This window comes from Cherax quadricarinatus, chromosome 15, assembly GCF_038502225.1.
Source record: "Cherax quadricarinatus isolate ZL_2023a chromosome 15, ASM3850222v1, whole genome shotgun sequence".
Classification (NCBI taxonomy): domain Eukaryota; kingdom Metazoa; phylum Arthropoda; class Malacostraca; order Decapoda; family Parastacidae; genus Cherax; species Cherax quadricarinatus.
The window spans coordinates 4,925,644-4,941,598 of NC_091306.1; the positions used below are offsets into that span (position 1 = coordinate 4,925,644).

General features: G+C 38.7%; 1 protein-coding gene across 1 annotated transcript in view; it reads left to right on the forward strand.

Annotated features, from left to right (window-relative positions):
- Positions 1-11,256, forward strand: part of LOC128692136 (probable methyltransferase-like protein 24) — a 93,386-nt gene extending 82,130 nt beyond the window's left edge. Inside the window, exons 7-8 of the mRNA XM_053781159.2 lie at positions 1,464-1,644; positions 10,897-11,256. Coding sequence (XP_053637134.2) covers positions 1,464-1,644; positions 10,897-11,036 — 321 coding nt within the window. The 3' untranslated portion in view covers positions 11,037-11,256. The remainder of the gene's footprint in view (positions 1-1,463; positions 1,645-10,896) is intronic.
- The last annotated feature ends 4,699 nt before the right edge of the window (positions 11,257-15,955 follow it).

Sequence of the window (15,955 nt, forward strand, 5' to 3'; positions counted from 1 at the left end):
GAAATGGAAGGGACTCAGATTTGATATAAGGAAATAGAGCACAGGTCCAATTCCTTAAATCAAGAGCCCCCTCACCAGGATCAAGGAACCTTCCTTGAATCTACAGGACTTTGCTGATGAACATATCTCATTACTTTTGCTAAATCACTCCAGCACACATTATTCATATGACAGTACAGTGAAACCTCGCATTAATGAACGAATAAGGAATAGGGGGTATGTGATACTGCCAATTGCCAATTTTTTGTTATTGTCCAGTTGTCTTCTGCATTAGCAGACTTGGTCTGATGATGCAGAAGACAGCCAGACTGAGAATATGACAAATGTTAAGTCATCAGACTTGGTCTGTTACTTCAGAAGACAACCAGACACATATCACTGGACAGAATGCAGAATTTTCAATGTTTGTCCTCAATTCCAACATTTGTCCAGTGAGTTTTTTTTAACCCTTAAGCTGTCCAAACGTAGATCTACGTTTGCTCGCGTAGCGCTCCGAACATAGATCTAAGTCTTTTTTACATTGTTTCTTATGGAGAAAATCAAGGTCGGAGTGCTACATGCGCAAACGTAGATCTGCGTTTGGACAATTTAAGGGTTAATTGCCGAAACCTGCAAATGAGAGGTCCATACTTGGAGTACGTATACCATAAAAGGTTTGACTGTATTACTATTATAGTTGCAAGGAAACACTAAATTCATATGGAGCACACTGTGCCTGGGCAATGGAATGTTACCAGGTTTGATCCAAGGGAGTGTAGCTTCCATTCCTTGGATCAAGAACCCTACACCAGCATCAGTGCATCTCCTTAAAGGGAGTACTACTCATGAGTTAACAAAAGACTGCAGTTTCTATTATTATTATTATTATTATTGCTTTTATTTTTATTTTACTATTATTGTTATTATTAGTATTATTGTACGTATATTCATAGGAAGGCACTATACTCGTACAGGTCACACTGCACCTGAGGAATTGGAGGTAATCCCATTTAATCCAAGAAAAGGAGGGTAATTATACTTCCTTGGATCAAGAGTCATTCATTCATTCACTGACCAATAAGTTTACTAGCCTACTCATTACAGGGATCACTAGAGGGCAGAAACAGCAGTAACCCCCTTACTGACATGCTTTCTTTTTATAGGTCAAGGGAACAATGTGTGTCATCCTGCAACAGACCTTGTGCAGGGAAACCTTCAGAGTAGTTTTTCACTCTTGAGATCTTATCCTCATTTGATTTACAGTCCACAAAAGAGACAAGTAATAAGTACTGGAAACTACACTTTTAAATTTAGTCTAAGCAAATTGTAGATCTTTATTAGCTTTGTTTAACAAGTGTTCCAAGGAACTGCAACTTCCCTTCCTTGAATTTAACCTGATTAACACCCTTATGAGCTTTATGTTTCCCATGAATTTAATAATAAATGTGCTGGTAAATGTTACTGAAGTGTGTGTATGTCTTCAGGTGGATCGCTTTGAGAACTTGGTCAATGACCTGGGCCTGGCAGGGACAGAGATTGACTTTGTGAAGCTGGATGTGGAGCTCTCAGAGGTGGACTTCCTACAGGATATGATATTCAACTCTCCACATGTGCTTAAAAATATCAAGCAGATTGCCATGGAAGTTCACGACGACTATTTCAAAGGTTATTTATAATTATTTTGAACAAGTGCTTGAAAAAGTTAATAGGTGGATCAGTGTAACACCAGACCCCCCAAAAAAATCTAACGAGAGATCTGTCAACATATTATTGCCATAATGGGTGTTGTTAATGACAGAAAAAGTCTACCAACATCTGACCACCAGGAGGAGGTTAAAATTGAGTCAGTGTCACTGTTTCAGTTTAGTCCTCAAATATATCCTCTAGTTCCTCTATAAACCCCTGGCTGTCTTCAAGAAGGCGCTGGACAAGCACCTAAAGTCAGTACCTGACCAGCCGGGCTGTGGTTTATGCATTGGGTTGCATGCGGCCAACAGTGAGACCTGGTCACAGACTGGGCTGCAGGGTCATTAACCCCAAAAACCTTCTCCAAGTATACTCCAGGTAAAACTAGTTGTAAAGATTTTCACAGGATGTTAATTGGCATGATCTACATGCTGAAGTACCTGGAAGTCCATATCTTTTGCCACTGCAACAGGGAGTACTGCAACCAGTTTTGCAATTGTAATGTACTATTTTTCAGTGTCAGGTGCATCCTTCATATCAGATATTGTGTGTACAAGGTGATGGTCTGGTCTCCAGTCCCAGTTCAAAAAATCAGTATCACTCTTCATTCCTATCCATGTCGTGGTGTGAAAGTACATCCTTTCTTTGCAAGTCAAACAACTCTCATAGGCTTAGCTTGAAGCACTCGTCTTCCACACCTGAATAAAAGATAAAAACCTACAATATTCAATAAAATAACTGAAAGAAGGTAAGATATCTATTATTTAATGAAGATTAAAAAAATTACACAAGACCCTTACATTGATTCTCAGTGTGATATTGAGAAGCAACAGAAGAAAAACGCTTCCTCCAAACTTGAAGTGTTGGCCACCATCTTGGATCTATAGATTCAATGGACTAAATCATAAATACATTGGCAACAAGGGATTCCTTGACCCTTAAAACCCTAGATTAGATAAAAAATTATTATTCTACACGTAATAATAAGGAAGTTACAGCTGCCTTTCTGATTCTCAGGATCGGTGGTGACCATCTTGGAAATGACTCAGTTTTTACCCACTCCTGGTGATAGATTTTAGTAGACCTTTTTACCATCGGCTGTTTTTTAACCAGAGTAGATACTGTAAAAATGGCCAATACTGATATACTTTACTCAGTCACTGATTTCAGTTCAAGATGCTTTACTTGATCACTGATGTACTGGATATCACTAACAGGAATTGTTCCTGTTTAGATTCTTGTGGTCCTTACTAAAAACATTATTCCAGTTGAATTCTTTTTCCATTTATAATTACTGTACTCTTTCTTCCATTTCAGGCATTTTTTTTATACAGTTTAGCATATTAAGTGACTCCATGAGCTTTAATGATCTGGACTTAGCCTTTCATGTTGCATTTTGTTGAGTGTGTTTGGATAGCTAATGTCCAGCACAGGAATAATAATTGGTAACTTGAAAAAAAAAAATTAAAACATTGGCCATTTCCCACCAAGACAGTGAGACCCAGAATGTTTTAACAATTTTTTTTTTTTAATCACACCGGCCGATTCCCACCAAGGCAGGGTGGCCCGAAAAAGAAAAACTTTCACCATCATTCACTCCATCACTGTCTTGCCTGAATAATGTAAGCATATTATTCAGGCAAGATTCATTTTCCATAATCCATTATTATTTTCATTGTATTTGTGGCAAAACACTGAACCTGTAAAGTCATGCAGTTCCTGGGGAATAAGATGCAATCAGGTATGATCCAAGGAAGGGAAAGCTGCTTCAGTTCCTTGGATTAAGATACCATAACCAGCACCAAGGCACGCTCCTTGGATGGGATCTTTGATGAGTGTGTTCACCAAAATGATTATCACTGCTTTCTTCCTCCCTGGAGTCAATCAGTGCATTATGGGTTCTAAACTTTTGTGATATTACTTGAATTGTTATTAATTATCTTTTTTTTATGAACTCCTCTATGGGCTATGTTGCCTTTTAATTATTCATATATTTTTCTTTTACCAGCAGTATAATCAGTTGTCGTAAGTTTCATGGTAGACACATTACATGTGCATTATGCAAGTCTATTACAGTATTTATTTAAGCCATATTATTTCTAAAGTTCAGCTACTGTATTTATTGCTAGATCAGTTATTGGAAAGAAGAATGACAGACATGAGGTATCCCTGTACCATGATTTTCAGAGGTGAAACAGTTTTAAGCAGTGCAAGCCTTTATATATATTGTACGTATATCTTTCTTTCAAAGCACCAGCCATATCCCACCGAGGCAGGGTGGCCCAAAAGGAAAAAGAAAAGTTTCTCCTTTTAAATTTAGTAATATATACGGGAGAAGGGGTTACTAGCCCCTTGCTCCCAGGATTTTAGTCACCTCTTACGACACGCATGGCTTACGGAGGAAGAATTCTGTTCCACTTCCCCATGGAGATAGGAAATAAACAAGAACAAGAACTAGTAAGAAAATACAAGAAAACCCAGAGGGGTGTGTATATATATGCTTGTACATGTATGTGTAGTGTGAACTAAGTGTTAATAGAAGTAGCAAGATGTACCTCAAATCTTGCATGTTTATGAGACAAAAAAATGGACACCAGCAATCCTACCATCATGTAAAACAATTACAGGCTTTCGTTTTACACTCACTTGGCACAACAGTAGTACCTCCCAGGGCGGTTGCTGTCTACCAGCCAAGTACCTACAATATATATATATTTTTTTTTCTCAACAAGTCGACCATCTCCCGCCGAGGCAGGGTGACCCAAAAAGAAAGAAAATCCCCCAAAAAGAAAATACTTTCATCATCATTCAACACTTTCACCTCACTCACACATAATCACTGTTTTTGCAGAGGTGCTCAGAACACAACAGTTTAGAAGCATATACATATAAAGATACACAACATATCCCTCCAAACTGCCAATATCCCAAACCCCTCCTTCAGAGTGCAGGCATTGTACTTCCCATTTCCAGGACTCAAGTCCGGCTATATAAAAATAACCGGTTTCCCTGAATCCCTTCACTAAATATTACCCTGCTCACACTCCAACAGATCGTCAGGTCCCAAATACCATTTGTCTCCATTCACTCCTATCGAACATGCTCACGCACGCCTGCTGGAAGTCCAAGCCCCTCGCCAACAAAACCTCCCTTACCCCTTCCTTCGAACCTTTTCGAGGACAACCCCTACCCCGCCTTCCTTCCCCTACAGATTTATACGCTCTCCATGCCATTCTACTTTGATCCATTCTCTCTAAATGACCAAACCACCTCAACAACCCCTCTTCAGCCCTCTGACTAATACTTTTATTAACTCCACACCTTCTCCTAATTTCCACACTCCGAATTTTCTGCATAATATTTACACCACATATTGCCCTTAGACAGGACATCTCCACTGCCTCCAACTGCCTCCTCGCTGCTGCATTCACAACCCAAGCTTCACACCCATATAAGAGTGTTGGTACTACTATACTTTCATACATTCCCTTCTTTGCCTCCATAGATAACGTTTTTTTGTCTCCACATATACCTCAATGCACCACTCACCTTTTTTCTCTCATCAATTCTATGATTAACCTTTTTTTTTTTTTTTTTTTTTTTTTCAACAAGACTGCCGTCTCCCACCGAGGCAGGGTGACCCAAAAAGAAAGAAAATCCCCAAAAAGAAAATACTTTCATCATCATTCAACACTTTCACCTCACTCACACATAATCACTGTTTTTGCAGAGGTGCTCAGAACACAACAGTTTAGAAGCATATACGTATAAAGATACACAACATATCCCTCCAAACTGCTAATATCCCAAAACCCCTCCTTTAGAGTGCAGGCATTGTACTTCCCATTTCCCATCTGCTGACACGTCAACTCCCAAGTATCTGAAAACATTCACTTCTTCCATACTTCTCCTCCCCAATTTGATATCCAATTTTTCTATATCTAAATCATTTGATACCCTCATCACCTTACTCTTTTCTATGTTCACTTTCAACTTTTTACCTTTACACACACTCCCAAACTCATCCACTAACCTTTGCAATTTTTCTTTAGAATCTCCCATAAGTACAGTATTATCAACAAAAAGCAACTGTGTCAATTCCCATTTTGTATTTGATTCCCCATAATTTAACCCCACCCCCCTCCCGAACACCCTAGCATTTACTTCTTTTACAGCCCCATCTATAAATATATTAAACAACCATGGTGACATTACACATCCCTGTCTAAGAATTACTTTTACCGGGAAGTATTCTCCCTCTCTTCTACACACCCTAGCCTGAGCCTCACTATCCTCATAAAAGCTCTTTACAGCATTTAGTAACTTACCACCTATTCCATATACTTGCAACATCTGCCACATTGCTCCCCTATCCACTCTATCATATTTTTTTTTTATTTTTATTATCACACTGGCCGATTCTCACCAAGGCAGAGTGGCCCGAAAAAGAAAAACTTTCACCATCATTCACTCCATCACTGTCTTGCCAGAAGGGTGCTTTACAATACAGTTTTTAAACTGCAACATTAACACCCCTCCTTCAGAGTGCAGGCACTGTACTTCCCATCTCCAGGACTCAAGTCTGGCCTGCCGGTTTCCCTGAACTCCTTCATAAATGTTACTTTGCTCACACTCCAACAGCACGTCAAGTATTAAAAACTATTCGTCTCCATTCACTCTTATCAAACACGCTCACGCACGCCTGCTGGAAGTCCAAGCCCCTCGCACACAAAACCTCCTTTACCCCCTCCCTCCAACCTTTCCTAGGCCGACCCCTACCCCGCCTTCCTTCCACTACAGACTGATACACTCTTGAAGTCATTCTGTTTCGCTCCATTCTCTCTACATGTCCGAACCACCTCAACAACCCTTCCTCAGCCCTCTGGACAACAGTTTTGGTAATCTCGCACCTCCTCCTAACTTCCAAACTACGAATTCTCTGCATAATATTCACACCACACATTGCCCTCAGACATGACATCTCCACTGCCTCCAGCCTTCTCCTCGCTGCAACATTCATCACCCATGCTTCACACCCATATAAGAGTGTTGGTGAAACTATACTCTCATACATTCCCCTCTTTGCCTCCAAGGACAAAGTTCTTTGTCTCCACAGACTCCTAAGTGCACCACTCACCCTTTTCTCCTCATCAATTCCATGATTCACCTCATCCTTCATAGACCCATCCGCTGACACGTCCACTCCCAAATATCTGAATACATTCACCTCCTCCATACTCTCTCCCTCCATTCTGATATCCAATCTTTCATCACCTAATATTTTTGTTATCCTCATAACCTTACTCTTTCCTGTATTCACTTTTAATTTTCTTCTTTTGCACACCCTACCAAATTCATCCACCAATCTCTGCAACTTCTCTTCAGAATCTCCCAAGAGCACAGTGTCATCAGCAAAGAGCAACTGTGACAACTCCCACTTTATGTGTGATTCTTTATCTTTTAACTCCACGCCTCTTGTCAAGACCCTCGCATTTACTTCTCTTACAACCCCATCTATAAATACATTAAACAACCACGGTGACATCACACATCCTTGTCTAAGGCCTACTTTTACTGGGAAATAATTTCCCTCTTTCTTATGTACTCTAACTTGAGCCTCACTATCCTCATAAAAACTCTTCACTGCTTTCAGTAACCTACCTCCTACACCATACACCTGCAACATCTGCCACATTGCCCCCCTATCCACCCTGTCATACGCCTTTTCCAAATCCATAAATGCCACAAAGACCTCTTTAGCCTTATCTAAATACTGTTCACTTATATGTTTCACTATAAACACCTGGTCCACACACCCCCTACCTTTCCTAAATCCTCCTTGTTCATTTGCTATCCTATTCTCCGTCTTACTTTTAATTCTTTCAATAATAACTCTACCATACACTTTACCAGGTATACTCAACAGACTTATCCCCCTATAATTTTTGCACTCTCTTTTGTCCCCTTTGCCTTTATACAAAGGAACTATGCATGCTCTCTGCCAATCCCTAGGTACCTTACCCTCTTCCATACATTTATTAAATAGTTGCACCAACCACTCCAAAACTATATCCCCACCTGCTTTTAACATTTCTATCTTTATCCCATCAATCCCGGCTGCCTTACCCCCTTTCATTTTACCTACTGCCTCACGAACTTCCCCCACACTCACAACTGGCTCTTCCTCACTCCTACAAGATGTTATTCCTCCTTGCCCTATACACGAAATCACAGCTTCCCTATCTTCATCAACATTTAACAATTCCTCAAAATATTCCCTCCATCTTCCCAATACCTCTAACTCTCCATTTAATAACTCTCCTCTCCTATTTTTAACTGACAAATCCATTTGTTCTCTAGGCTTTCTTAACTTGTTAATCTCACTCCAAAACTTTTTCTTATTTTCAACAAAATTTGTTGATAACATCTCACCCACTCTCTCATTTGCTCTCTTTTTACATTGCTTCACCACTCTCTTAACCTCTCTCTTTTTCTCCATATACTCTTCCCTCCTTGCATCACTTCTACTTTGTAAAAACTCATATGCTAACTTTTTCTCCCTTACTACTCTCTTTACATCATCATTCCACCAATCGCTCCTCTTCCCTCCCGCACCCTCTTTTCTGTAACCACAAACTTCTGCTGAACACTCTAACACTACATTTTTAAACCTACCCCATACCTCTTCGACCCCATTTCCTATGCTCTCATTAGCCCATCTATCCTCCAATAGCTGTTTATATCTTTCCCTAACTGCCTCCTCTTTTAGTTTATAAACCTTCACCTCTCTCTTCCCTGATGCTTCTATTCTCCTTGTATCCCATCTACCTTTTACTCTCAGTGTAGCTACAACTAGAAAGTGATCTGATATACAGTGGACCCCCGGTTAACGAACTTCTTTCATTCCAGTAGTATGTTCAGGTGCCAGTACTGACCGAATTTTTTCCCATAAGGAATATTGTGAAGTAGATTAGTCCATTTCAGACCCCCAAACATACACGTACAAACGCACTTACATAAATACACTTACATAATTGGTCGCATTTGGAGGTGATCGTTAAGCGGGGGTCCACTGTATCTGTGGCCCCTCTATAAACATGTACATCCTGAAGTCTACTCAACAGTCTTTTATCTACCAATACATAATCCAACAAACTACTGTCATTTCGCCCTACATCATATCTTGTATACTTATTTATCCTCTTTTTCTTAAAATATGTATTACCTATAACTAAACCCCTTTCTATACAAAGTTCAATCAAAGGGCTCCCATTATCATTTACACCTGGCACCCCAAACTTACCTACCACACCCTCTCTAAAAGTTTCTCCTACTTTAGGATTCAGGTCCCCTACCACAATTACTCTCTCACTTGGTTCAAAGGCTCCTATACATTCACTTAACATCTCCCAAAATCTCTCTCTCTCCTCTGCATTCCTCTCTTCTCCAGGTGCATACACGCTTATTATGACCCACTTCTCGCACCCAACCTTTACTTTAATCCACATAATTCTTGCATTTACACATTCATATTCTCTTTTCTCCTTCCATAACTGATCATTCAACATTACTGCTACCCCTTCCTTTGCTCTAACTCTCTCAGATACTCCAGATTTAATCCCATTTATTTCCCCCCACCGAAACTCCCCTACCCCCTTCAGCTTTGTTTCGCTTAGGGCCAGGACATCCAACTTCTTTTCATTCATAACATCAGCAATCATCTGTTTCTTGTCATCTGCACTACATCCATGCACATTCAAGCATCCCAGTTTTATAAAGTTTTTCTTCTTCTCTTTTTTAGTAAATGTCTACAGGAGAAGGGGTTACTAGCCCATTGCTCCCGGCATTTTAGTCGCCTCATACGACACGCATGGCTTATGGAGGAAAGATTCTTTTCCACTTCCCCATGGACAATAGAAGAAATAAAGAAGAACAAGAGCTATGTAGAAAAAGGAGAAAAACCTAGATGTATGTATATATATATATGCATGTGCATGTCTGTGAAGTGTGACTAAAGTGTAAGTTGGAGTAGCAAGATATCCCTGTTATCTAGCGTGTTTATGAGACAGAAAAAGACACCAGCAATCCTACCATCATGCAAAACAGTTACAGGTTTCTGTTTCACAGTCATCTGGCAAGACGGTAGTACTTCCCTGGGTGGTTGCTGTCTACCAACCTACTACCTTATCATATGTCTTTTCTAAATCCATAAATGCAATAAAAACTTCCCTACCTTTATTTAAATACTGTTCACATATATGCTTCAATGTAAACACTTGATCTACACATCCCCTACCCACTCTGAAACCTTCTTGCTCATCCGCAATCCTACATTCTGTCTTACCTCTAATTCTTTCAATTATAACCCTACCATCACTTTTCCTGGTATACTCAGTAAACTTATTCCTCTATAATTTTTACAATCTCTTTTGTCCCCCTTCCCTTTATATAAAGGGACTATACATGCTCTCCGCCAATCCCTAGGTACCTTCCAATCTTTCATACATTTATTAAACAAAAATACCAACCACTCGAACACTATATCCCCCCTTGCTTTTAACATTTCTGCCATAATCCCGTCAGTTCCAGCTGCTTTACCCCCTTTCAGTCTATGTAATGCCTCACGCACCTCCCCCACACTCACATCCTGCTCTTCTTCACTCCTAAAAGATGGTATACCTCCCTGGCCAGTGCATGAAATTATCGCCTCCCTTTCTTTGTCGACATTTAAAAGTTCCTCAAAATATTCCCACCATCTACCCAATACCTCCATCTCCCCATCTTCTAACTCCCCTACTCTGTTTTTAACTGAGAAATCCATTTGTTCCCTAGGCTTTCTTAACTTGTTTATCTCACTCTAAAATTTTTTCATATTTTCATCAAAATTTCTTGACAGTGCCTCTCCCACCCTATCATCTGTCATATGTCATAGACTTACACTTTTTTTTTAGGGTGAAATATTTTCTGACAAAATGGGTTACGGTGCTATGTTTTTAATACTCATAGATTTTTGGCTAATCACCATTCTCTATATAATGTTAGACCCTGTAAACATGTGTTAATCATATGCTGTATACAGTACTAACATGTTTTTAATGGTAACCTATTTATACAGTAATCATACTTTTATTCCTAACTCTACATTTATAGAGTAAAGATAATAATTATAGTACAGTATAATGTATATTACAGTATTGTTCACAGTTGCATTAATTATTTTTGTGCTTGTAGGTGACCTAAGTCAGACAAGCAGACAGCAGGTGTTCTGGCCATACTTCATGATGCTCCAGTGTATGGACTTCCGGTTGATACAGTCTCGTGATGCAGGACGGTGGAGAGAGGTGGTGTGGTCGCAGGAAGGCAACTTTTAGTTCCACCCTCTTGTCCACTTTTTATAACTTTGTGTGCCAGCGTGTGTGAAAAAGATGATTTGTAAAATGAAACAGAATATTCAGTGTGCCTAATCAGTTGTTGTTAGTGGAGATATGAAAATGTATTGCAGCAAGTCACTATGTTGAGAATTTTCTTGTCTTACCAAAATAGGGAACATTATAACTTTTCACTGTATAGTAAGACTTTTGCTGTTCTTATGGGGATTAAATTTTTATGAAGTTACATAAAGTACAAGTCTTGTGCAACTTCATTTATAGGTTTTTTATTTACTTTTTTTTTTATTAATAATAACTCAAGTTCGTTCTTATCTTTTCTGCAGACTTTTTCTAGAGTCTATCATCCAAACTTTCTAAAGTAGTATCATAGGGTTTTTAGTTTCATCAGTCTCCATCTTTACATTTTTCTACATTGAAATCCTTCAGACATTTTACACACCTTATGCTTAATTTATCCAAACCTTTTAAGTAGTGTTCCTTCTTGCTGTGCAGGTGAACAACAATCAAACATTGGAAATAAGTCATTCTGTCTGACTTTTTTGGGTTATCCTAGGTTCTTTACACATATGCTGCTATGTATGATAATCTATGTAGCTGTATTTGTGTATACCTGAATAAACTTACTTACAAACAAGCACCATGCTCTAGTTACTGAAGCTGTGTACATTCTCAGAGATGGCAACTTTAGTTGAGTTAGTAACCTGTTCTTTTTTTTTTTGTTGATTTAATTATTTCTTGCTGTATATTGTACTTCTTATGTACCATTGGCATCTTTGAGAACTACACTAATGTGGAGAAGGAGTTTGTAAAATTGACAAGCTGATAAAACACTGTGGCAGAATGGAAACTTGTACTGAAACAACATTTAACTTGGGGACCAAGTTTTTTTAAATCTAAAGAGAATACATGGCAAGCACAGGAATATTTAATTGAGGGAACAAGTGATGAGGCGTCACGAGTTGAGAAATTAACGTGTAAGTTAGGAGATTGGTGTGTACTGAGGAATATATGTGCCAGTGTCTTGCCAGCTGGATGCTTTCTTGGTTCTAAATGATGTCTGTTGTATGACTGAAAGCAGATTAAAGCTATTTTCTTTTATTCCTGTCTTTTCTCTTGGATAACCATACTAATTTTGGGCCAGTCCATGTTGTGTGAAGCCATTTATGATGTAAACACAGTTGTTGATGTTAATGGTTCAGCAGACATATTTATGTTTATATATCTTTGTGTATGGTATAAACCTTGGTAATAAATACCGACAAGTTGGTTTAGAAAGACACGTAAGCAAACACTATAACATATTTATTAGAAAACGTTTCGGTCCTGGGACCTTGATCACTTCTAACATACAGAGGTAGAAAGACATTATATATATAGGCGGAGAGTGAGATGTGACGCACGTGACCTTCTACAGTGTTCCTCCATTCTTATGTTCTTATGACATTCCTCAGGTCACGTGCGTCACATCTCGCTCTCCGCCTATATATATAATGTCTTTCTACCTCTGTATGTTAGAAGTGATCAAGGTCCCAGGACCGAAATGTTTTCTAATAAATATGTTATAGTGTTTGCTTACGTGTCTTTCTAAACCATCTTTGTGTATAAATTCCTGACCATCTCACCCACCAGCCTCTTATGGCAGTCAGTTCACAATAATATTAATAATGTGAGAAAAGGGAGGAGGAATAAAAGAACAAAAAACTTTAATGAAATCTTGCAGGGATAATGTACAAGACCATCTAAAGAAGAACTTTAATAAGTCTAGGCTCCTTTGGTTATAGTAATAACTGGCAAGCGCAAGGTCTGAAGCCCGACTCCTGAAGGCTTAAAACAGTTAAGACCTCAGTATAAATCTCAAGTTAGAAATGGCTAGTGAAGTTAGAAGCCTGACTTTCGAAGGCTTCTTGGTGTAATAATGACCTTAGTACACCAAGAACAAGGTTATCACACTTACAAAAGCCATGTAATAGGAGACCTACTTATAATAACACCTTAACTTATCATGAGCAAAAAGGATATCAACACCCCAACATAAAAGCAGTGTGAAGTACAGCGATAAGTCTGAAACAAAGACCTACTCCTAACACCACCTGAGTTTATTAAGAATGGAGAGTACATATATCAATACTACACGAAAGCAGTGTGGAGTACGAAGTAATTAAAATTCCAGAATAAGAACACAGAGCCAAGACTATGCTAGAAGAGTAGTGTGTGAGAGTTGGTCGATGTAAGAAAGGCCAAAGACCTCTAACACCCCCCAACTGTCTCAAGACCAACTGACTGCTTAGCCATGGCTTGACCATGAGCTAAACACTGGTAACCTCACTAGCTGAGGTGATGTATCTCAGGCAATGCCTGAGTAAAAGCAGTTAAATCATACTGAGGTGTTTACCTTATTACTACTATATTATATGCCTAGCGTATAAAATAAGGTGATTAATGTAATTCACTATTGGAATACATACAAATTATACAATGCCTATATATAAAAGATTTTTTTTTTTTATCAAGTCGGCCGTCTCCCACCGAGGCAGGATGACCCAAAAAAGAAAGAAAATCCCCCAAAAAGAAAATACTATCATCATCATTCAACACTTTCACCACACTCACACATTATCACTGTTTTTGCAGAGGTGCTCAGAATACAACAGTTTAGAAGCATATACATATAAAGATACACAAAATATCCCTCCAAACTGCCAATATCCCAAACCCCTCCTTTAAAGTGCAGGCATTGTACTTCTCATTTCCAGGACTCAAATCCGACTGTATGAAAATAACCGGTTTCCCTGAATCCCTTCACTAAATATTACCCTGCTCACCCTCCAACAGATCGTCAGGTCCCAAGTACTATTCGTCTCCATTCACTCCTATCTAACACACTCACGCACGCTTGCTGGAAGTCCAAGCCCCTCGCCCACAAAACCTCCTTTACCCCCTCTCTCCAACCCTTTCGAGGACGACCCCTACCCCACCTTCTTCCCCTATAGATTTATATGCTTTCCATGTCATTCTACTTTGATCCATTCTCTTTAAACGACCAAACCACCTCAATAACCCCTCTTCTGCCCTCTGACTAATACTTTTATTAACTCCACACCTTTTCCTAATTTCAACACTCCGAATTTTCTGCATAATATTTACACCACACATTGCCCTTAGACAGGACATCTCCACTGCCTACAACCGTCTCCTCGCTGCTGCATTTACCACCCAAGCTTCACACCCATATAAGAGTGTTGGTACTACTATACTTTCATACATTCCCTTCTTTGCCTCCATAGATAACGTTTTTTGACTCCACATATACCTCAACACACCACTCACCTTTTTTCCCTCATCAATTCTATGATTAACCTCATCCTTCATAAATCCATCCGCCGACACGTGAATTCCCACTTTTCTCATTTTTCTTTTATATTTTATTATCCAGCCATATAACTCCTTGTGATATGCAAAAGTTTTTCTTTTAGTGAAAACAAATTCAATTCACTTATGTAACAATCATAAGAGTACTGCATATCACATATACAGAGTCTTACTAACCTGAAATTAAACAACTTTTCAGTTAATGTGTGAAATTCAGCCTGTGACTCTGCTTGGGATCTGACTATAATAGTATATAACAGATACAGTACCAAATTTTTTGCTAATACTGATACTCATCACTAGCCAATACCCACCAATATCACTAGAATTTACCAAAACCAGTACTTAGTTTTAGGCTGATACTGATAGCATCAAAATTTGCCAATACCCACTGATTCCAACACTTTGGCACACACCCAGTATAAAATAACATTCAGTGGCTCGATGAATCTTTGATGCAATGTCTCAATTTTTTTTTAATTCCTTACAGTAAAGTCTAGCATAATAATATTAGTAGAAAACAGTAATCTGATAATGATAGTATTTTTGCAGTGAATGTTAAGTTTTTTGAAGAACCACTATTCTTATGTAAGGAAATAATGAATAAGAAAATCTGATTGCAGTTGGTGAATGTTACAGTCTTGAAAAGTTCATCTCCACTTGCAAGATTTTTGTCTTACTTTTAGTATACTATACTTGTAGATGGCCAGGTTCTAAGGCTAGATTCTCAGACTTATTAATCTGTATTACATACTGTACTTAAAAGATTCATTGCATACACACATAGTACAAACATTACAAGAAAGGAGAGGGGGCAGCCATTGTATGTGCTTGTCATTCCTCATTCTCTGCTTTGCAGAGACTGTTGGGGATCTTCATAGTTTCTCTTATATTTGAATACTGTTAGTTTAATCATCAGCAAAAACTGTAACACTGGTCCCTGTCACAAGATGGTCTCATTTTGTGTGTGTGTGTGTGTGTGTAGGGAAGTGGTGGACCCTTTATACTTATTGGGTTATCTCTGATGTACTTAATTCACCCCTGCTGTTCACTGGGGTATTTTGCATTGTCTACCACTCCTCCCATTCTTATTAGGAGTAATTTCAGTGTGCACATTTGGAACCAGTCCTTCCAGTATTTATCAGGTATAAATTATGATGCAGCTTAACCTTCTGCATTCATATGTTAAATGTGAATTCTCTGCACTTTCTTCAGATATTCAATTTTACCTGCCTTAAGTGGGGTTGTTAGTGTAGAGCAGTATTTTAGTCTAGCAAGTACCATACAGGTGCCTTAATAAGAGTATAATCTCTGTGTTTTGAAGGTCCTTGTTATCCAGCTTATTACTTTCCCTGCAGTTGTGACAGTAACACACTGTCATATGTTTCCTTAAATGTAAAAACTGCTATGTGGTTATCAGGTAATTTACATTTCTCACCTGCTCTACTCAGTGGTTTGAGTGCATTTTATACTCTTTCAATTTTTAATTTGTTAATTTTCCCATTGCACAGTAACTGAAATTTGTCCTTGTC